The sequence below is a fragment of the Nicotiana tabacum genome, chromosome 24 (genome assembly GCF_000715075.1).
Source record: "Nicotiana tabacum cultivar K326 chromosome 24, ASM71507v2, whole genome shotgun sequence".
NCBI lineage: Eukaryota > Viridiplantae > Streptophyta > Magnoliopsida > Solanales > Solanaceae > Nicotiana > Nicotiana tabacum.
In genome coordinates this window covers 96,287,814-96,312,072 of record NC_134103.1, presented here as the reverse complement: position 1 = coordinate 96,312,072, position 24,259 = coordinate 96,287,814, and the positions used below count along the sequence as shown (strand labels likewise).

Genomic DNA, 24,259 nt, shown 5'->3' with positions numbered 1-24,259 from the left:
AGCATCAGAACCTGCTCGGCATTGGCCCAAGTGTCCTCTACCACAAATGTCACACCGCGGCGCAAATGACCATGTCTACCTTAAACCTCGTTATCGTTGCAAACCCGACGCCCATAAGCTCTCACCTGGTCCTCGCTAAGTTAGCAGTCATACATGTAACCCTGTAACTGAGTTGGCGGAGGCCTAGGTGGCCGTCCGAAGTACTGGGCCTATAACTACCCTGAGACTGCTCCTGAGACCTGGGAAATCTCATCCTCTTACGTTGCCCTTGCTCAGTCCTCTCTGTACCCTACTACCTATGCCTGCCCCTTTCTATATTATGAGCAAATGCCTGAATTCGGGAGATGTCCATACTATCCTGCAATGCAGCGGTGGCACGTGCCTCGGTCAACTTTGGGGCCAACCCAGTTATAAAACTGTGGATCCTGTCCTACGTAGTAGAAACTATGGATGGTACATTCTCGTTAATGAGTCAAAATGGAGACTATACTCTCAAACACTCATATTGCCCTACTTGAGGGCTAGAAACTGATCGACCAAAGCATGTCGGATCTCCCGCGGTAAGTACTGGTCAAGGAAGGCATCTGAAAAATTCTCCCAACTAGCTGGAGGTGCATCACGTGCCCTGGACCTCTCCCATCCCTCGTACCAAAGGATGGCTATATCTCGGAGTCATAAAGCTGTTAGCTCAACTGCCTCTTTCTCTGTGGCATGCATAACCCGAAAGATCCTGTGAAGTTGATCTATGAAATCATGCGGGTCCTCCCTCTGATCTATCCCAGTGAACTCTGGGGGACTCAAAGCAATAAACTCTCGGACTCTTAAACTCCCATACCCCTCAGAAGATCTTGCACTCGATGATGCCTTAGCTTGTTGCTGGGTAGCTACCAATTATGTCAACAAATGCACCGCACTCCTCAAGTCTTGATCTGATGGAAGTGGAGGGGAAACTGGGTGTGCGGTATCCCTAGGAATCTCCTCAGGTAGTGGAGGAGCCGGTAATGGATGAGTAGGGGTCTCGCCCTGGGCCTCAGACTGGGACCCATCTACTTGGGGTACCCTGCTGGTCTCCTCACCTGCTGCTACATCTACCCTCTGGCTAGCCATAATCTTCCTAGTCACTGTCATTTGTGTATGCACCACCAACACATAAGTTTAATTCAAATTTCCTATAACTCAGTTCTACATCACGATTTAGATTTGAAAGAAGGGTAACCAAATCCTAAATGCCCTGTAGTTCCATGGTTATATAATGTGGTGCACAACACATCTATAAACAAGACCATACTAGACACGACTTGTAGACTTCATAGGACAGAATTGCTCTGATACCAAGTTTGTCACGCCCTGAAACTGGGGGGCGAGACCGGCACCCGGTGCCTCACCTAACCTACCATACCAACTTGCGACTAAGGGACTCTGAACATATAATGTCATAATTTGGCCATGGGGTCACATTGCAAGGCACTTTGGGAAGCAAAATATAAAACTTAATGAAAACTAGCGCTGACTAAACATCAATATAAAGCTGGGCCGACAAGGCCGTCATAACTACTACAACTGACAAACCAATAAAATATACATACTAGGCCTACAAGCCCAACATACTGCACTAGCTGACAGGATATGTCTACAAGCCTCTACTAATGGATGTATTGTAATTAGAACAGGGCCCCGACCTACCCATAATATATATACATACATACAGAAGATGTACACAAAATTGTAAACTCGGCAACTCCGAAAGATGTGGAGCTTACCGATCAGGCTGAACTCGGAAAACATCTACTGAGGAGGTCTACATGTCTGTCTATCTGAACCTGCACGCATGAAATGCAAGGTCCGCAGAAAAGGACGTCAGTACAAAATTATGTACCAAGTATGTAAGGCAATAACATAACTGAAAGTTGGAACTGAACTGATAATATACTAACTGAAAGTAACTGGAAGTCAAAGATGATCTGGAGATATATTACCTGTTGATAATAACTCAACTCCTTAAATATAGTAAGTAAAATAAATGTTCGGCCATATAAGGCTCGGTATGTGTAACTGCTCGGCCGTAGTAGGCTCGCTCATAGGCACTCGGCCATACTAGGCTCTGTGTCTCGGCCATCCTGGTCTCTCTCATAGGCACTCGGCCACTGTAGGCTCGATATATAACTTACCATCTGATCAAAGGTTGCCGAATAGGGGTCTGCCCATCGATTATTGCTCGATGGTGGTGAAAGTACAGTCTCTCTCTCTATATATATATATATATATATATATATATATATATATATATATATATATATATATATATATATATATATATATGTGTGTGTGTGTGTGTGTGTGTGTGTGTGTGTGTGAGAGAGAGAGAGACTAGGGAGATCGATTATAGCTCTTTATGTCTCGATTATAGATCATAGCTCAATTATAACTGAATATAAAGCCCCGATAAGGGAGTATACTGTAACTTATGAGACTAGGATAATGTATATAAATTCATGAATATGAAGTTCTCTTTATGTCTCGTTGTCAAACATATGTAGTTACGGGATCATGCCAAAATGAAGGAAAGGTTTAGCCTTAACATACCTTATCACAATCTTTCTAATCACCAAGTTGAACTTGCCTCTTCGCACCTTAAGCTACAACAACGATAATAATACTATCATTAAGTTACGAAAGGTACAACTATCGCAAAACGAACAACAAGCTTATTTTGTATTAAAACGGACAGCATCTCCCCTATAATCCTTACTTCCTCCAAATTCAAGATAATGCCAAAAACACAAAAACACAACAATATCAACATATATACATTATTTTCCAACCTTATATACACCACAAAATACTACAAAACAGCCTAACACACCCCAATCTCTTCATACACAAAACGACCACCGTAGTAGTGTCAAACAACCCGAAAATATTATAACGAACGACCAGCCCACCACCCTGAATTTATGTGGTGTTTCTCCACACCCTTACTCCTCCAAAACTCCAAAAATAGTAGTAAAATATGCAGCCCAACAGCAACACAAAACAGTCCACAAAATAGTCTGCTACAAGTGAATAACTCGAACTCACGGCTTCCGATCACCGTCCCATGAGTTCCTACAAATATACAATGACTTACTATTCATTTACAGCAGAAAAATGGATGAAATAGAGCAGTGAACTTATCTTATTTGTTGGATAACTCAGCTCCTAACTTGGTTCTTCAAACTCTAGGTTTTACCTCCAATTAGAACTTGAAAGGGAGAGAAAATCAATTAGGGTTGTGGGCAATTTTTGGGAGGCTTTTTACAGATTTTATGTCTGGTTATTATGTCTTATTATCAGTATAATATATGAAGGAGATAGGACTTTAAAAAGTCCTCTTTGGACGACCCGAACTGGCCCATTTTTGGACGACCCGAACTGGCCCATTTTTGGACGACCCGTACTGGCTCATTTTTGGACTCTCATTTAAGCAAGTAGGTGACAGTCTGCGCAGTCTCGCAAAAATGCACATATCTCTATACTTCAATATTGTATTGACAAACGGTTTAATGCGTTAGAAAATAGATTTGTAGATCTTCAATTTGATGGGTGGAACACCCCATAACTCTAAGTATATTGGAGAAAATCGCAGTTACATTTGACCCAAAGTTTCAGTAAAACTTATGAACGTAACTTGTGATGACTTTCATCGACTTTTGTTCCACCACTCGCTTGACTTCAAGCCATAACACACGACTATCACACGACTAACATAACTCATAACTTAACCTCCTTATCATGTTAAATACCCTAATCTCACCCAAAAGTACATGTTATAACATTCCCAACTTGTCGACTTTCGACGAAATATTATTTTCTTCAATTCCTTTAGTTTTTGAACCTTCCAACCCTCTTTGTACTTGTTGTTCATGATCCTCAATATTTGTAACCTCCGAGGTAACATGATTAACTTACTTTATATATTTTCAAAGATGATATCAATTTTTGTCCTACATTAGTTTGCTCACAACACACTTTTACGTACGAAAATATTGGGTGCAACAAGATCAACATATTATCAAGTCATTCAAAAAGTATTTACAAGACTGCTTATAAATTATAATAAATGAAATTAACAGTCTAAAGAACAAATAGTAACATTCTAAAACAGATTAAATTACATATATCAATAATATAAAAGATTCATTACGCTATTAATAGTTATTGTGAATACTTAATTTTTGCACTATTTTAATACCTCCTGAAGTCATTAGTGTTTAGTTATTTTAATTATTTTTTTCAATTTTTAAGTCTTTAATTTCATATTTCCTATCATAAAAATACCAAAAAAAAATAGTTCTTTCTTCATTTGCTCATTTTAGGAATTAACAAACTGTTCAATTGGTGAATTAATCTATTTAATTGATCATTTGAATAAGTTTTTTTAATTAATTTATTTATTTGTGTAAATTTAGTTTAATAAGTAGGATTAAGGGAATTAGGCCAAAACTGAAATGATTTAAGTGGCCAAAAGTGCAATGGCTAATCCATGAAGGGGCTGCTAGGGAAGGGCATAAAACGACGTAGTTGCTGCCTAAACTACGTCGTTTCGTTTATTGAAATCAAGATCAAATCTCAGCCTTCTACATGGACGGATAGAGCTCCACTATGCCTACCCTTTCCCCTTGGTATTCACCCGAAACTCCGGCCGAATTCCGGCGACCACCTCCCGCCGCCGCCACTGCCGCTGCTCACTCTTCTTTTTCTTCTCATTTTTCTTTTTCCCTTCTTCCCCTCTTGGCTAGATATGACTCGAGCGAGCTTTTCACGCTGGCAAGATACCTAGATCGAAACTGATTCATCGAGCCTTTGGTTTTGGTGTCCGCCAACGTGAAAAGTTCGATTCGTGGTCGATTCGTCGCTGCCCGATATCCTTGGCATCTCGTTGGTACTCGAATTAGCATCAAATCCCTTGTTACAGTAAGATCCTAGTTCCTCTTTCTTTTTCTAATTTTTTGTTTCGGTGATTAGCTTTAGGTTTAGTTTAATTATTTATTTCTTATCGATAGCAAATCCATTGCTCGTTCTGATCGTTGTCGATTCATTAGATCATGTTTGCGTAATTGCTTAATTATCTGTTTGACTTCGCTATGAATTATTACTATGATCGCAAGAGGATTTAGCATATTAGTGCGATTAGTTTCTGATTTTGTTGAGTATTATAGTGGCTTGTGGATGTTTTGTAGAATAACTAGCTAATGTAATCAACTAAAACCATGTTTTACTTTTAATCGAATTGTTCTACTTTCTGTGTTGAAATTATAAAGTGAAAGAATGATGAGAGTGGGATGTTGGTTTGGTTGTTTTTACGGTTTTAAAAGTTATTTGTAGTACACTGCTCCTAACACTATTCACAGTTGGTGAAAATTCTGTCTTTTGGATAGATTTTTACCATAAAATCTGTCCTTTGGATAGATTTGCAATATTTCAGCCAGGCCTCATTCTCCTATAAAGAGAAGAGGTCCTTCTTCACTCTAGGACATCTTTTACACATCTTACACACTAAAGAAAGAACAAGAAGTTTGAGAGAAAAGATAAAAGAAACTTCAGCAACCTGTCATCTAAAAAAAAAATCCCAGAAAATCAAAAAGAAAAGTTCTTTAGTTTCCCATATTTTTTTGGTTCTTCAAGCTTGTTGATTACTGGGTTTCATTCCGTTTGGTGCTGCTGCTGTTGTAACTGTCTCGAACTTCTAGAGTAATTTTCTTTTACAATAGACAATAAAAATGTGGCTTTGAGATGTGTTTTGATCCTTACATTATTATAAGAAAAGTGAACAAATGTTCAATTTTGCATCCTCTGATTGAATCTGTTTATTTATTTATATTTAGTTGTCTATGTAATTTAGTTATAAATGTTAAGTTAATGCGTTGATAAACATATAAAAAGAAAGGAATTAAAAAAGAGCTTCAACTTTCTTGTTCTTTAATGGCTATGTTAAAAATTAAAATACATGATTTGTTAATGGCAAAATACATAAGTAGACACCTGAATTATACATCAAATCCCTGGGGATCAAAATAATCTTACACACTCAACCTTTCTAAAATGTATCTAATATACCCCATTTTTTACAGCTGGCGCGTGTGTTTTACCCCTAAAAAAGGCGAGTGAATGTAACTTTTTTGGGTCTGACCCATTTTTAAAGCACCACATGTCTAGCCTTATTATTTTTCAAACTTTTTTTTGAGTCATTTCTTGTTTTTTCTATTTTTAATTATCATAACTCTAAATAATTTAGTCCTTTTCCACACCCTACCACTCCACTGTTTTCTTTTACCTTGGACACCCACCTTTATCTTCTCGATAGGTTAAGCTCTAAAACTCTAAACCAATTTTAGAGCTAGATCCAAATTTTAAATTAATTATTCATCTCCTCCAAGTTTGGCCGAATCGTTTCTGTATTTGCTAATATCAGTGACTGATTTTTCCACTTGTTTTCATAATTTTTTTTTTTCTTGTCCAATTTTCTTATGCAATTTCTTTTTGGAGTGTAAATTACACCAAGATATCGTTTCCAGATTGCCTGCGCGAATTTCTTATGCGATTATTTTTGAGGTGTAGAATTGCATAAGAAATTATTTTTCTTGTGAAGAAACTGTTTCCAGCTCTCTGATGTGGTGTAATGCCCGCGCAAATGTCTTCTGTTTTTTTTAAAAAAAAATGGTATGAAGACAGTGAGTTATGGTGTTTGTGGGTTTTGTTCTAAAAGTTAATGTTGGTGGTGGTGGTTTCTATTACTGTGGTGGTGATAAGGTGGTGGCAATGATCATTTTATGGAGGAAAAAACTTAAATAGAGAAAGATGATTAAAAATGGGGTTGGGGAAGATAAGTGTCACAACCCAAAATCCATAAGGGTCGTGATGGCGTCGGACACCGCTGTCAGGCAAGTCAAAAATAAATACTTAATTTGGTTCTCGTTTCTAATATTTCTGAAATCATATTTCCTTCAATTAAATAGTAAAAGATGAATTTTATAAAATAAATAATAATATCTTTAAAAGTTTCAATACAATGCAATCCATAATTGCCCAAAATTCGGTGTCACAAGTGCATGAGCATTTTTTAGGAATTTAAAATAAAATGCAATAACTGTCCGGAATACAAATTTGGACAGGAGAAATATAAATACCCCTGTAGGAGACTCTGCTGGTTGCGGATCATAGTATAGAGTGCAGTGCACCTAAGTCCCCGTAGTAATCGCGCCTCTGCGCCCTCAAGGCCACTAGTCATATATGTACCTGCAAAAAAAATGTGCAGCAAGTGTAGTATGAGTACGTAATTCAACGCGTACCCAGTAAGTATCCCACCTAACCTCGAAGAAATAGTAATGAGGGGTAGAATCAGACACTTACTATGGGCTATAATTAATATACCAATGATATGATTAAGCATGGATCACGTAGAACGCCTGTAAGCGTGATATCATGAAATAAGTAAACAATTTTTTTGTTAACAAGAAATTTTCCAAATTCATTTTCATCTTTTAAACAGTTTATATCTCAGGCCGATGAGGCAATATCAATTATTATAATTTCTGAAGCAATTAATACAATCATGCGCAAGTCATGTCGAGGTGGTACGGCCCGATCCAACAATAAAAATAAATTGTGCACTGACGAGGGCCGAACGGCATGAACCATAGATGCATCTACTACCCCGCTCGCGAATCATTCATGCGATGCGGTCCCTGCTCGCGAATCATACATGCGACGCAGTCAAATATAAATTTAAGAAAATATCCCGCTCGTAAATCATACCTGTGACGCGGCCAAATATAAGTTTAATATTTAAATCATATTTCTTTCTTAATTCTTTTCAAAATAAGGAAAATTCAACTTGAAGCTTTTTAAGAAAAATTACCCCGCTCGCGAATCATACATGCGATGCGGTTACACATAGATTTCTTAAGCTATTATAATATTCCTCAATTCTTTTCGAAATTTCGAAGTTCAAATGAAACCTTTTAAATCTTAAATTTCTTCATATTTCCATTCTTTCAAGACAATTATTACTCAACCTCAATCTTGCTTCTTCTCAAGGCAAACAATAACATAAATCGACAGCAATGTCAACAAGGTATGATGTAAACCTAGACTACCCAGACATAGGCATAGCTAGTAGCTATGTACGGACTCTCGACACTTCGTGCTTACGTAGCCTTCCACAATTAGAAGAATATATTAATTTATTTCACCTATGGGGTTAATTCCCTCTTATAAGGATAGAAAGGAGACTTACCTCGCTCCAAAGTTCCTTCTCCGGCTCCCAAGCCTTCCCAAAAACTCGAATCGATGCTCAATGCTCCAAAACTAGTAAATAAATATGCAAATCCATGAATATATAATCTAATACTCCTTATAATCCAATTTATAACAAATTTCAGTTTCGTTCTAAAAGTCGATAAAAATTACCCTCGGCCCCACATGTACGGATTCCAAACCTTTTCGAAGATAAACTTTACTCTTAACCTTATAAACTCAAATATATGACTTATGTCCAATCCCATGCTCAAATTCATGGTAAAAATCCAAAAATACCAAATTCTAAGTTTTCTACGAAACCCCCACAATTTCTACTAATTTCCATGTTGAAATCCATATATAATCATGTATTTAACTTATAATAAGGGGGGATCACTTACCTTGAGTTGCTTGCTGAAACTCTCCCCTTGAATCTTTTCAAAACCACCCAAACCAAATGAAAATGGGAGAAAAATGGCCAAATCCCCTCATAAAAGCATTCTGCCCAGCCCGACCTTCGCACCAGCGGTCCAATAGCCGCTCCTGCGGCTCCGCAGGTGCGGTCCAAATTCTGCTCCGGCGGTCTTCACGTCCCAGCCAAGACCTCGCACATGCGGAAGTTTCTTCGCTTCTGGGAGCATCGCAGGTGCGACCTGCCATGCGCATCTGCGCAATTTACACACCAACGGTAACTGCCTCGCGCCTGCGCACACGCAGGTGCGCTTCTCCAGTCAGCTTCTGCGGCTCCCCCTGCTCCAATCCCTTCTCTCTTCTGCGAGCAATTCGCCGCACCCGCGATCTTGCACCTGCGGCCAAAGTCACGCAGGTGCGATTACACTAGATGCATTAAGCTTCAGAAATTCTTAAGTCCAAAAATCGATCCGTTAACCTTCCGGAATCCACTCGAGGCCCTCGGGACCTCAACCAAATATACCAACACATCCCAAAACACGTTACGAACTTAGTCGAGCCTTCAAATCACATCAAACAACGTCGAATTCATGAATCACACCCCATTCCAAGCTTAATGAAATTTAGAATTTCAACTTCTACATTCGATGCCGAAACCTATCAAATCACGTCCGATTGATCTCAAATTTTGCACACAAGTTATAATTGACATTACGGACCTACTCCAACTTTCGTAATCGGAATCCGACCCCGATATCAAAAAGTCCACTTTCGGTCAAACTTCTCAAAATTATCCAAATTTCCAACTTTCGCCAAATGACCCCAAAATGACCTACGGTCCTCCAAATCCACTTTCGAACGCGCTCCCAATACCGGAATTACCATACGGAGCTATTCCCAGACTCGAAATTCCAAACGGACATCGATAACATTGAAATGCATTCCAACCCAAATTTATGGATTATTTCTAAATTGCAAACTTCCACAATAGGTGTCGAAATGCTCCCGGGACATCCAAAACCCGATCCGAATATACGCCTAAGTCCGAAATCATCATACAACCTGCTGGAACCTTCAAATACCGATTCTGAGGCCATTTACTCAAAATTCACACCTTAGTCAATTCCTCCAACTTAAGGCTTCCGAAATTCAAATTTTCTCTCCAAATCAACTCTGAACTTCCCGAAATTCAATTCCGACCATACGCACATGTTATAACACCTGAAGTGATTGTTCATGGCCTCAAACCGCCGAACGATGCGCTAGGGATCAAAACGACCGGTCGGGTCGTTACATTCTCTCCCACTTAAACATACATTCGTCCTCGAACGTGCTAAGAACTGCGTTTGAGTTGTCCGAAATCTTTGTTAATACCTCGTGTACTTACCCGTGCTACCACAACTCAATTGAGCACACTAGCTCTAGCCAGACTGAATATTCTCCCTTTTTACTTAGCCAAATAAGCCTTAGAGTCCAATTCCAACATCCGAAATTCTCTGCCAGGCATGTTCCCATCAAACGAACACCGTATGAATCACTACACGATGCACCGATACATGATTGCATACCTTTGTTGAATTCACACTATGCACTGCATAACTCACATGACCATAATAACATCCTCTGATAACAATAGCCGAAATTTCACGAATCTGATGCTCACAATGCACCTCATGACATATATAAGTCTTGTTCCAACTCTTGCAATACCGCCATGACGGAAAAGATGTGTAGAAATTCATAACCAACTGTAGAGTCAACAAATCACTGAATCTCTCCCTTTGACTAGAATCATCATCCCATTATGAACCAAATAATGGTATTTGCTCTTTAATATACTTCATATAATCCGATCGCACTGATCCCGGATCCAATAATCTCATCTCACCCAGCATAAGTTGTTCAGGCAATAAGTCACCTCAGACACTGCCAAAAGTCGCATGTGATGCCACAATGTGCCAATAAGCTACAAACCCGAACGTGATACATAAGAAAAACGAACTCTGGAAAGAACTAATCAACCCACATAACTAATTAAACAACCGAAAAGGTGTTACGATCCTTCCTCCTAAAATGGAAAATAAAACACACGAAAATAGATATAGGGGACTGTACTCAACATCACACTGTTGCGGCGCACAACCTAATCCAAACAACATGCCTGCGGCGGCGTGCCACCCGATCCACACAAAAAATCTATATAAGGAGATACTTACCGAGCTAGAATGCTCATTATTACATAATACCCGAATATTGGCCACAAGCACGCTAAGTGCATAATACCATCCCTGGAGAGACATATAGTGCCATACGCTGCAAAAGTCAAGCACAACTAAGGTGCGATATATGATCTGAATCTCGAGAGCCATCCTGCTCACATAACATCATCACTACGTGGAACCTCAATACATAGGAAATTTATCAAGTCATTTCACAACTCTCACGGCACAATATAGTATTACATGAAATAGCCGACGATGACATAACATCCAACGTCCGAATACTCTTCCATAAGGAGCGCCATGCTGAAATGAACACATCCGACATGACATAGATCCCATTTTTGCATTTAAATCCATCCACAGACCTCAAGCCAATTCTGATCGCACCGTACTAGGCTAATAACCTTTCAAAGATCCATAATAACCCTTTTTCCCCATAACACACGAGAGGAACAAACCTCCACAGCCCACCACCAAGTGAACCAAGCGCCCTTCAGGCATAAATTCTCACATGAACCATAGTACCGCAATTTTCATACTTGGTTCCAATCTTCGATCAATCAAGTGACTACATGTCACATTTATTCAATCTTCCCATGGGACGTGCTCCCACGACCTTCCGTACCAGATAACAAGTCTGCACATCCATACCACCGGCCGCACAAATGTTGTAAAGCAAATCAAAAATACGAAATCTCCACTCAAAAGCCTCTTACACTAGGACACCGATCTCAGGTAACGCTAAAGACAATACCAGCTTACTCTAACCATCTAAATCATTTCCCGCTCATCCGAGCTCTTTGACATTCTTGTCAACACCAATCTGCAACCTTGATCCTTAACTTTCAAATTTCGTGCCGCTCACCACACTTATCTTAACAATACGCGAGAACCCAAAAATTTCATCATAACTCCTAACTCGCTAATAGGATACATACTTCACTTTGTAGAACCTTTCGCTTTACTCTTTTCAGGAGAATCATTGCAACACATGACTGAATTCTCATAACCGTAGAACACACAAATCCTCAAATAGTGGTCTAGTCACCATAACTCTTCTGGGACCTGCCCACACATAACAGGCCATAATACTCGAATGCATCCAAATACAATCAATTACGGCGACCGCTAAGCCTCGCGCGCGCTGCCCCAAATCACATGCATAATTTAATTATGCTGGAGGAACTGATCACTCCCACCATCATGCCAATTCAACCATGGCGAACTCCATCCGCACTCGTCCTGAGTGATCCTATTTCACAAGACCACATTTTCTCAAAACCCACGAACCATTTCATACCCTCCTTGTGCGCATAATCGCATCTTCATCTGATATACCCATTCTGATGATTCTTCTATAAATCCAAATTTACATGTTCCCCTTCCTCTCATGATACCCCGTAGACCAAAGATAACACGGAACACTCTAAGATCCTTTATCAAAATCCGCTGCAAAAGCTCGATATTCAACCACACTATGGACTCGAAATCCTTAGGCACCACACCTTAACTTTTGAATCCACTAGGATCGTTATTGAGAGTCACCCACTTTGACTTGGTCCCGAACATAATTGAACTCCAAGGCTCCACCAGCATATGAACACCCTCTCAAAAAAGCACACGGCTGAATCACTTCCTTGTAAATCACCTTTACACGAAGCATAAATCTTGAATCTTCCCAAAACCTGAACATGAGTCAATAAGGCCAACTATAGCACACATTCCTCAATCCTTTGCTCAAATTACCGCTGATATTCTCTTTCCTTAGTAGTAATAACCCACAAGTATGCCGATAACCAGAAATCTCATAAGTAGACAACCATGCAATCCCATCGTAGGTAGTGGGGGCTCTCCCACTTATCTTGAAGCTACCATTACATAATTTTGGAATCCACCAAGACTCCTTATCCCCTATTTACATGATCTTGCACAATCAACCCGCCAATTTGCTTCAAAATCTTCCTGTTAATCATTTCATGAATACTCTGAATCACAAGCCACATCTTCATATTTAACCTCTCACCGGATAGCCAGTAGAATTCTTCGTAGAAGCTTCGTCAGTCACGCGATCGCTGACCTGCTCACAGGAGATAACCCACCTGTGGAAATTACATGCCGACATCTTCCAACGTCGCTGCACTGGATACACTTACTACATAATCAATAACCCGTCCTGAGCCCGTGCTCATTCACCAGTTGTACAAGTCCGTTCACTCCTCATGGACATCAACTAAAAGGTGCGACAGTATATTCCCATCCAAAGTCATGTTGTATTCTTCTTCATATCAAGCAACTCCTTTCTGTCACACCAAATCTTCCTCAATATAGTAGCCAATATTCCAAATTAAGCTCGTAGACCTAGTCACTATCCACCATGAATCCCAAATCACTCTAACTTTCCTCAAGGCGTGTAGCTATCCTATCACCGAACCCACATGCTACTCTGCCACTTTGGTCAAACTTACTTCTTCAAGAAACTACTCGACTTCTGTTTCCTTACACTTGGCCTTCTAGAAGTTTAACCGCCGCATGCTAGCTCCCACATGTCCTTTTTCATCCTTTACTGCCCAGTTGTTGCCTTAACTCAAAATTAATTTCTGTAGCATCCGAACCAACAAATCACCGCCAACTCTAAACCTCCCCGAAGATCATCTTCCTTAAGCCATCAATATTAGCATTACCGATTTGATTCTGAACCACTACACACTGCGACCTCAGTCAACCGCTTTCCCGGCACCATTTATAATACTCTGCCCCAAGGCAAATTGAAGAAAACCATAACACCAGCGAACTTAACACATCATAACCAATCGAGGACTATGACGCCACATAACAGGCAAAGATTCCACCACGCTAGAAAATATCGAGTCCCGCTACTCCATCAACCCAAGTCTGAACATTCTTAGTTCGATTGCCTTTCCTTCGTCGGAAGTAAAATAACGAATCTCTGAATCATGCACTGAGTAAACCTCCTTTCAAGTCATTCACTGCCCCGATACATAGGCAAGCATCCCACCATCACATCAATATTGTGCGATAACAACTCATGAGCATTATAGCAACCTGTGCATAGCCTCAAAGCTCTCAGAAGTACAGCTACTGAGCTGAAATGACAGAGTATCCTTCCACAAGGCGACGACAATAGCCCAATCAACTACACAGGGAGAAACACCCAGCACCACATCTGTAGTACCATTACAATTCCTCAATTCCCGATTTATAACTAGTGCTTCACGTTGTATAAGATTGAATGGGAAAGAAATGAAGGCATAAGCCTCACAAGAATCAAACCGCACGATGAGGAATCAAGAAGGGAAGTGCTCTTAACAGCCCTATAGCCTCTCGAAGATAAGCACAGACGTCTTTGTACCGATCCGCAAAACTCTACTAAACTCGCTCATGACTCGTGAGACCTAAGTGAACCTAGTGCTCTGATACCATATTGTCACGACCCAAAATCCATAAGGATCGTGATGGCGCCGGACACCGCTATCAGGCAAGCCAAAAATAAATATTTAATTTGGTTCTCGTTTCTAATATTTCTCAAATCATATTTCCTTCAATTAAATAGTAAAAGATATAGTTTACAAAATAAATAATAATATCTTTAAAAGTTCCAATACAGTGCAACCCATAATCGCCCAAAATCCGCTGTCACAAGTGCATGAGCATTATCTAGTAATTTAAAATAAAATACAATAAGTGTCAGAAATACAAATTTGGACAGGAGAAATATAAATACCCCTGAAGGGGACTGATGGCTGCGGATCGTAGTATAGAGTACAACGAACCTAAGTCCCCGTAGTAACCGCGCCTCTGCGCCCTCAAGGCCACTAGTCATATATGTACCTGCACAAAATATGTGCAGCAAGTTAGTATGAGTACATAATTCAACGCGTACCCAATAAGTATCCCGCCTAACCTCGAAGAAGTAGTGACGAGGAGTCGACTCGGACACTTACTATGGGCTATAATTAATATACCAATGATATGATTAAGCATGGATCACGTAGAACGGCTGTAAGCCCGATATCATGAAATAAGTAAACAATTCTTTTGTCAACAAGAAATTTTCCAAATTCATTTTCATCTTTTAAACAGTTCAGGCAAATAAGGCAATATCAATTATTATAATTTCCGAAGCAATTAATACAATCATGTGCAAGTCATGCTGAGGCCGTACGGCCCGATCCAACAATAAAAATAAATTGTGCACTGCCGAGGGTCGAACGGCGCGAACCATAGATGCATCTATTACTCCGCTCGTGAATCATTCATGCGACGCGGTCATGCGACATAAATTTAAGAAAATACCCCGCTCGCGAATCATACCTGCGACGCGGCCAAATATAAGTTTAACATTTAAATCATATTTCTTTCTTGTTTCTTTTCAAAATAAGAGAAATTCAACTTGAAGCTTTTTAAGGAAAATTACCCTGCCTGCGAATCATACATGTGGTGCGGTTACACATAGATTTCTTAAGCTATTATAATATTCCTCAATTCTTTTCGAAATTTCGAAGTTCAAATGAAACCTTTTAAATCTTAAATTTCTTCAAATTTCCACTCTTTCAAGACAATTATTACTCAACTTCAATCTTGCTTCTTCTCAAGGCAAACAATAATATAAATCGACAGCAATGTCAACAAGGTATGATGTAAACCTAGACTACCCAGACATAGGCATAGCTAGTAGCTACGTACGGACTCTCATCACCTCGTGCGTACGTAGTCCCCCACAATTAGAAGCATATATTAATTTATTTTACCTATAGGGTTAATTTCCTCTTATAAAGTTAGAAAGGAGACTTACCTCGCTCTCAAGTTCCTTCTCCGGCTCCCAAGCCTTCCCAAAAACTCGAATCGATGCTCAATGCTCCAAAACTAGTAAATAAATGTGAAAATCCATGAGAATATACTCTAATACTCCTTATAATCCAATTTATAACAAATTCCAGTTCCGTTCTAAAAGTCGATAAAAATCACCCTCGGGCCCACGTGCCAGGATTCCAAACCTTTTCGAAGATAAACTTTACCCATAACCTTATGAACTCAAATATATGACTTATGTCCAATCCCATGCTCAAATTCGTGGTAAAAATTCAAAAATACCAAATTCTAGGTTTTCTACGAAACCCCCACAATTTATACTAATTTCCATGTTAAAATCCATATATAATCATGTATTTAACTTATAATAAGGGGGGATCACTTACCTTGAGTTGCTTGCTGAAACTCTCCCCTTGAAGCTTTGCAAAACCGCCCAAACCAAATAAAAATGGGAGGAAAATGGCCAAATCCCCGCATAAAAGCATTCTGCCGAGCCCGACCTTCGCACCAGCGGTCCAATAGCCGCTCCTGTGGCTCCGCAGGTGCGGTCCAAATTCCGCTCCTACAGTCCTCACGTCCCAGCCAAGACTTCGCACCTGCGGAAGTTTCTTCGCTTCTGGGAGCATCGCAGGTGCGATCTGCCATGCGCATCTACGCAATTTACGCACCAGCAGTAACTGCCTCGCGCCTGCGCACACGCAGGTGCGCTTCTCCAGTCCACTTCTGTGGCTCCCCCTGCTCCAGTCCCTTCTCTCTTCTGCGAGCAATTCGCCGCACCTACGATCTCGCACCTGCGGCCAAAGTCATGCAGGTGCGATTACACTAGAAGCATTAAGCTTCAGAAATTCTTAAGTTCAAAAATCGATCCGTTAACCTTCCGGAATCCACTCGAGGCCCTCGGGACCTCAACCAAATATACCAACACGTCCCAAAATACGTTACGAACTTAGTCTAGCCTTCAAATCACATCAAACAACGTCAAATTCATGAATCGCATTTGATGCCGAAACCTATCAAATCACGTCTGATTGATCTCAAATTTTGCACACAAGTCATAATTGACATTACGGACCTACTCCAACTTCCGGAATCGGAATCCGACCCCGATATCAAAAAGTCCACTTTCAGTCAAACTTCTCAAAATTATCCAAATTTCCAACTTTCGCCAAATGACCTCAAAATGACCTACGGTCCTCCAAATCCACTTCCGGACGCGCTCCCAATACCGGAATTACCATACGGAGCTATTCCCTGACTCAAAATTTCAAACGGACATCGATAACATTGAAATGCACTCCAACCCAAATTTATGGAATGCTTCCAAATTGCTAACTTCCACAATAGGTGTCGAAACGCTCCCGGGGCATCCAAAACCCGATCCGAACATACGTCCAAGTACGAAATAATCATACGAACCTGGTGGAACCTTCAAATCTCGATTCCGAGGCCGTTTACTCAATTTACACCTTAGTCAATTCCTCCAACTTAAGGCTTCCGAAATTAGATTTTTATCTCCAAATCAACTCCGAACTTCCCGAAATTCAATTCCGACTATGCGCACGAGTCATAACACCTGAAGTAAAACTGCTCATGGCCTCAAACCGCCAAACGACACGCTATGGCTAAAAACGACCGGTCGGGTCGTTACAATGAGAGACGGGTTGCACGGGGTTCTTTTACCTTTTCCTTTTTTTAGAAAAGATAATAATTAATTAGGGTGTGAATTAAGTATTTTATTTTGTTTTCTTGAATTCTGACACGTGTCACCACCTTGTTGGCGCGTGATATCACACTTATTTTGAAAATCTGGTAAAGAAAAAAGTGGTGTGTGTTAGATACACTTTGGAAAGGTTAAGTGTATAAGATGATTTTGATTCCAGGGATTTAGTATATACTTCAGATAGTTACTTATGTATTTTGCCTTTGTTAATACATGGATTCTACATGAAAGATCAGGTCTCACTATATTACTCTTAAGGAGTTTCACCTAATTCTATTTTCACTATGATTCATTTTACTTGAATATCGCTTGAAAGCAAATAAGTGAGTTTTTGGACATGTAATTGGAAAAGAAACATCATGTTTATTTGTGAGCTAAAATGAAATCATATGTGTTAGCGGAAAGATTATGGACCACCGTTTGAGTTTTGGACTCATTTGCTGAAGTGTTTTGAGGTACCATGGTTGGACTAAGAATCTGATTTTTGACATTCATGGTTAAGTTTTTTTTTCCTTCTTTCTAGTGCTATCATTAAATTAGTTAAATCTATTTGGTTCAGAGTTATGCTTTAAATATTCAATATATATATATATATATATATATATATATATATATATATATATATATTAAGCTTCATCCTTTACTTTTAATCAAATGCTTGATTTGTTAATAAAAGGAAGGGTGCATAAGACAATTATTTTGAACCTTAATTGGGTCATGGGGGGTCTGCATACTAATAAAAAAGAAACGATATGGGCCAAATAAGTTAAAATTTTGCAAGCACAATATTAATAAAGCTAGTTGGTCTATTGTCAATAATAGATCCGGCATGTTTTATCAATATTGGTTTGACCCATTTTCCCACCGTATTTGCAAATAAGCTGGCCCATCTCTTACACCCCAGTTTTTGTCGAAATAATTTTAATAAAATCAGTTTATTTTATTATTTAAATAAATAAACAACTTAATCAACTTAGTAATTAATTGTAGCGCGATAGTTGTCTTTTTAATGAATTTCAAAGTTAATTTCCTCAAATGCAGTAGTGTTTGTTTTCCAAAAGTAATAACGTGTTAATAATCCTGCAAATTCGCTTGCGTGATGAGGTTATGAGAAAAATAATAAAATGAACATTCATTTGCGTGGTTCGTTTATGACAATTTACTATCATTCAAATTATTCTTTAATAATTTTAATAAATAAAAGCGAATATGTAAAACATGAAAATCGAATAAAAATACAATTTGCCTAAAATTAATTCAAGCCATTTTTGGTCAAATAAAGGCGACCGTGCTAAAACTACGAAACTCGAAGAATGCCTTACACTTTCTCTCATATCAACAAAATTCTTTACCCGAACTTTATTTTCGTAGACCAATAATAAAATAGAGTCAACCTTTCTTTGACTAGGAATTCAAATAAAATGCGACAATAAAATAATACCTATTTCAAATTATCACTTTAATTAAAAAAATTCTTTTAACCCACAACAATCCATATCACTTATATAATTTGGGAGTGTTTAAAAAGGGGTGTGACAGTTATCAGCTAAGTGCTGTGGTTTTCGTTGGTATCTTTAGAAGACGAATCCAACAGCATATCGTGAATTCTTTGTCTTGTTATCTCCATTTGGGATTCTGTACCTGTCGATGATCCTTCTTCCCTAGGTTTATTGTACGCCTCAAAGAACTCTTTGTTCTCCTTCTCCAACTCCTTCCACACTGTTTATTACAACAATATCTAACTAAATAAACAATAACTTCGCAACTCAAGTCTTCAATTAATTAACTACACCACTAAAGGTCGTCGCGAGAATTCAATCTTAGTTAGAAGTTTCAGGTTTGAGCCAATCAAAAAGTTTCTGATAAAAAAATTCCTGGTAGAAACATTACTTCTTTAATAGACTCTATGCGGCAAGAATCTGAATTAGATACGGAATAAATAAAAAAAATATATATATATATATATATATTCTATGGCTCGTTTGGCCATAAAAAAAATTTACTTTTTTTCCAAAGAAATTTCACTTTTTTTTTTTAATTAGTGTTTGACCATAATATTTTTAATTTTTACTTGAAGATAAATTTCAGAATTTTTCAAAAATTTAAAAAATTCCAAAAGGCTATTTTTCAAAAATTTTACTTCAAATCACTTACAAAAATTTAAAACAACCAAAAATCATATTCATATCCAAACATAACTCTAATTTTCATATACCATTTTCATTTAAAACAATTTCACTTTTTTACCGAAATTTTACCATTCTTATGTCCAAAGGCCCACCTAATATAACTGTAGATTTACAATCATTGTAATATTTCTAATTTGTACTTCAACTCTGTGGAGGATACTGCTAAAAAAAAGCTGTGTACTATGAAACATTATTGGTTGCGAGGGCGGCTGCTGTTTTGGGCAGTAGCCGATTCAATAAACAAAGTCACGGATTCAGAATTCATGACTTCTTATTCAAAATTAAATTATGGATGTAGGCAGTGGCGGATGCAATTAGTTACGTGATTAATTGAATTCATAACTTTTGAGATAAAATATAAATTTAAGTATAAAAATTTATTAAAATTATAATAAATCATAAATATAAAACATAACAGTAAAAATAGAATGAGATCAATATTAAAAATCTTAAATATTGAACTCATATTATTTAAATTCTGAAATCCGTCAATTGATGTAGGTGAAAAGTACGTACATATATAATTAAAAACAGTTTGTGTGTGGGGTTATATATAATATTTTTAGAATATTTATTCGTATATGTTTTTATTTAATGTTTATGTTGTTAGAAAGCATTAGATAAAATAAACGAAATTTAAAATTAAATTATAAAAATATATCAGAAATTAGTAATTTTAGATGGTGAGAGAAAGAAGAAAGCTAGGAATTTAACAGGAAAAAGTGAGGAGAATATCTGCTAAGCCCACTTGAATTGACAATTACTGTCTCAATCCACGTTTCATACATGAAACATGCACTCGAATATGTGTTTCACTCTACTGTTTAAGAAAAAGAAAGTGATAATTTTTATTAGTAAATAAAAAATACGAAAAAATCATAATTAAAGCGTGTAGACTAACCTTTTTCAATTAAATTCTTGCGAGTTTTATAAGTCATAAATGATAATCTTCTCTCATCATGAAAATAAAAACATACAGAATAATTGTTGAAGGTATAAGTCTAGCTGTATATTGGAAAAAACAAATTAGCGTCGGTTATATAGATTTTTACTGTACAATTTCACCAATTTGAGTCTGCAGTTTCATTGTTCATTTCATGTTCCATGTCAACCCACTTGAGTCCGATACTGAAAATCAGATAGTGAAATTCTATATTGTGTAGAATTTTCAAAATACTATCGTACTTGTATCGGATTTTTTAAAAATTATACTATTTTTGAAAGATCTGTACTCATAACCCCAATAATATATATTTTTAAAGAGTCCGAGCGTAAAAGAAAGAAAAAAAAAAAAAGGAAGAGAAGTGAAGGTTGGATTGACCTGTGGAAGTGATAACTGGCTGGATATTTGCATGTTTGGAGAGTGCTTTCATGCACTCCTCTCTGGTCATGTTGAATAATAGACACTCCTCAATTAAGCGATGCACCTGCATCCATTAATCCTATTTACTAATTTAGATTATCAATCATCTAAACCTACTAGTATAAAGAAAAATAAAAATAGAAATATTAGTAATAGTCTTACCATGTGGATGTATTGAGAGGAAGAATCACCCATTGTATAGACTTTAAAGAAAGATCTCTAAAAAGGAAAGACTACCTTTTTGTTTTATAAAAATGAGAAGAAACTGGAAAAAGATTATAGCAGAAGGAAGGAGAAGAAGAATTGAAAAAGAAGCTAAGGGTGTAGGAGAAAGTTGAAGAAAGAGAGGATCAAAGAAAATTGTAAGAAGAGTAGGGTTTTTGGTGAAGAGAAATGACTATAGATTTCCTTTTATTTTTAATATTTGATATCAGGAAAAACGTTGTCTATATAAAATAGTCTTTTTACTTGTACAAGATACAAGTTGTACATCTTTTCTAGACTTCACATAAAAAAATTATATTATATATATTATTATTATTATTATCGTTGATGATTGACATCAAGAACCCACTAACTTGATTAATTAAAATTTGCACATTTAAGAAAAGCTATCAGTATCAAAACTTATTCATTTTAGAATTTTAATCCGAAATTTCTAATTAAAATTAAAAAATTGCATCCATCCCCAAAGTTACTACTAGTAATTTCACTAAAGCTACTATTAAGCCACATTTGGGTCGAAGACTATAGTCAAAGTTGGGTAGGTTTCTGTAAAGACAAAAGAAAGTTGGAAAAATACATTTTATTCTAAGATAAATACTAATGAGCTAAAATATTTATTTATTTCAGGAGAGTAGTGGTGAGGTGATGTCATTAGGTTGTGGATGGGGTATTAAGTCCCACGTGGGAAGAGAGAAACGATTGGTTGAATGGAGATTAGGAATGATTATTTTACGTATTTTTCGGCTAAGCGTACCAAAGTCCACGTGACAAGGTTGGCCCACAAGATCGGCCCAGTAGTAATTTCCACAGAGCCTACCGAATCCTTGGGCCCCGCAACAAAGCCCACACAAGGGCACGTGGAATTGTCTTGGATAAGTAAATAAAAAGTATATAAAATATATGCTCACTTCTTTTTAATTTATGTTAATTTATGCAAAAAAAATATCACATTTTCTTATTTAAAAATAATTTACCTTTATGCAATGATTTATAACCACACAAAATATATGTGTCTCATTTTATATCACAAGTTCAAAAGTCTTCTTTTTTTTCTTAAACTCTGTACCGAATCAAATATATTCACTTAAAACGGATTAAGTATATTTTTTTGACTATTATTTTTTAAACGAATATAATACATAAATTTCTCAATTGTCTCACCTCCTTAAATTCACAAATACGAGTAGTATTTTTCAGATAGCTCATGTAATAAGAAAATAGCGACTGCTATGGCACCATTACGTAGTTTCAATTTAATAGGTTTGACGGGATTTTACAACGAAATTTGATTATTTAAAACTTCATGACAGCAGCTATTTCTTAATTATACAGCTAAAAAGTGACTAACCCTGCTATTATTATCGACTCGTTGCCCGCTAACCCTGTTAAATTTAGCCTAAAATATACTACCCTTTTAGAAGCGTAGCATCTTAATCCAAAAACGTGCTTAATATATTAAAGAAAAACCTTTTGAATTTTTTAAATTTTGAACTGTCGTGCATCCATATTTAAAAATGCCATTAATAAATGAAAATAATGAAATCAAAATCTTATTAAAATAGAAAAAAGTGACATTTCTTTTTTAGAAGACTAAAACAGAAAGTAAACGTCTAAATTGAAACAGGGGCAGTAATAATTGGGGGCAGTACTCAAATAGTCATTTTTAGGATTGCTGTTTAGGGTTTAACCGTTACTTATTTTATCCCGAAAATTTGAATTAAAAATCTTAAATTCAGGACTTTGTGTCCTGAAAAATTAAGCTGAAAAACTGAAATTTAGGACGCACCGACTAATTTTTAAATAGCAACTCTCTAAATGGCTACTTGGTGTCATTTCTATATAATAACTCCTTCAAACCGTTTAGACTAAAAATTAAACTATTCATAAGTTAATTTTAGGACTATTCATAGGTTAATTGTAGGCACAATCGAAATATATTCATCTAACAGCCTGGTAAGTGACTCATAAGAATATTTTGTAAAATTAGTAAAACAAAATCATTTGATAGTATATATCTATCTGCTACACTTTCTCTCTCTCTCTCTCTCCCTACTTTTTTAGTTTAGTAATTAAACAAATTGTGAAAGAAAATGGAAGAGCTATTTCGAGTTAAGTATGATCAATGTCTCAATTAACCTAATTCATCATGATCTAGGTAATTTTGATGAATACTAAGTCATGATCCAATTATTGAACACTACTCTTTCTGAACACCCCATAAGCATACATTTATTATCTGTATATACAAGTTATTGAATTCCTCTTAAAAATAAAATGCCACCTTTTTATACAAGTAAGTTGCATTATAAGCCATTACATATGCGTGTTGACAAGTTATTAAATTTTGGAATAAGCAAAGTGTTCAGAGCAATGCTTAGGTAGAGTCAAATAATGTATGAGGTTTTGTGTAAATCACATTAGCAATATTCTGTAAGTAGTATTTTTTCAAAACCAATTATACCAAACATGTGTTTTTCTCAATGCAATAATTTGAACGATGTTAATTGTATTTCTAGGACTGGATTTTTATTGGTTAGGTAATGAGGCAGTTGTAAAATGAAGGATGAACTTCATCTCTTGTTACATACTACTGATATAAATATTTTAAAGCAAATTAAAGTAAATATGTACTTATAAGCTAGTTTGATTTAAATAAGCCCTAACTTATTTTTTATTAGAGCTCTTCTTTTTTTCTACTTGACCAGCTTGTGCATATGCTGGTTTTTTATCAGCTACTTACTATCTCCCAACCAGCACATATATACTTATAAGTCTATTCACTAACTTGGACAGATGTGAAGCAATCACTTCGTATTTTTGTCTCCACTAAAATTTAAACTTAAAACCTCATTACTTGCCTACTGTAAATTTTTAGAACACTTCTATTCAGTGCTTAGGGGTCACAAAATTAGGAAAACTGGAATTGATCACCCCAGCCAATTCTCCCAATACTTTGTCGACTTCTCTTTCCAATATTTCTCCTTTAAATTTCTTAGTTCTTCCTCTTTTTCTAGGTACATTA

At 37.0% G+C, this 24,259-nt stretch overlaps 1 protein-coding gene across 1 annotated transcript; it reads right to left on the bottom strand.

Moving 5' to 3' along the window:
* Positions 1 to 18,898: 18,898 nt before the first annotated feature.
* On the bottom strand, positions 18,899 to 21,425 carry LOC107822603 (uncharacterized). Its single transcript, XM_016649148.2, has 3 exons — positions 21,175 to 21,425; positions 20,971 to 21,076; positions 18,899 to 19,179 (listed from the first exon to the last, which is right to left on the bottom strand). Exons 1-3 carry the CDS (start codon positions 21,205 to 21,207, stop codon positions 19,007 to 19,009), a joined length of 312 nt encoding a protein of 103 aa, XP_016504634.1. The 5' UTR covers positions 21,208 to 21,425; the 3' UTR covers positions 18,899 to 19,006.
* Between the last annotated feature and the right edge of the window lie 2,834 nt (positions 21,426 to 24,259).

Coding starts and splice junctions, on each gene's coding strand:
- LOC107822603 (XM_016649148.2), bottom strand. CDS start 21,207: ATGGGTGATTCTTCCTCTCAATACATCCACATG. Junction 21,077..21,174: donor CCTCTCAATACATCCACATG/GTAAGACTATTA, acceptor TAATGGATGCAG/GTGCATCGCTTAATTGAGGA. Junction 19,180..20,970: donor GCCAGTTATCACTTCCACAG/GTCAATCCAACC, acceptor TGTAATAAACAG/TGTGGAAGGAGTTGGAGAAG.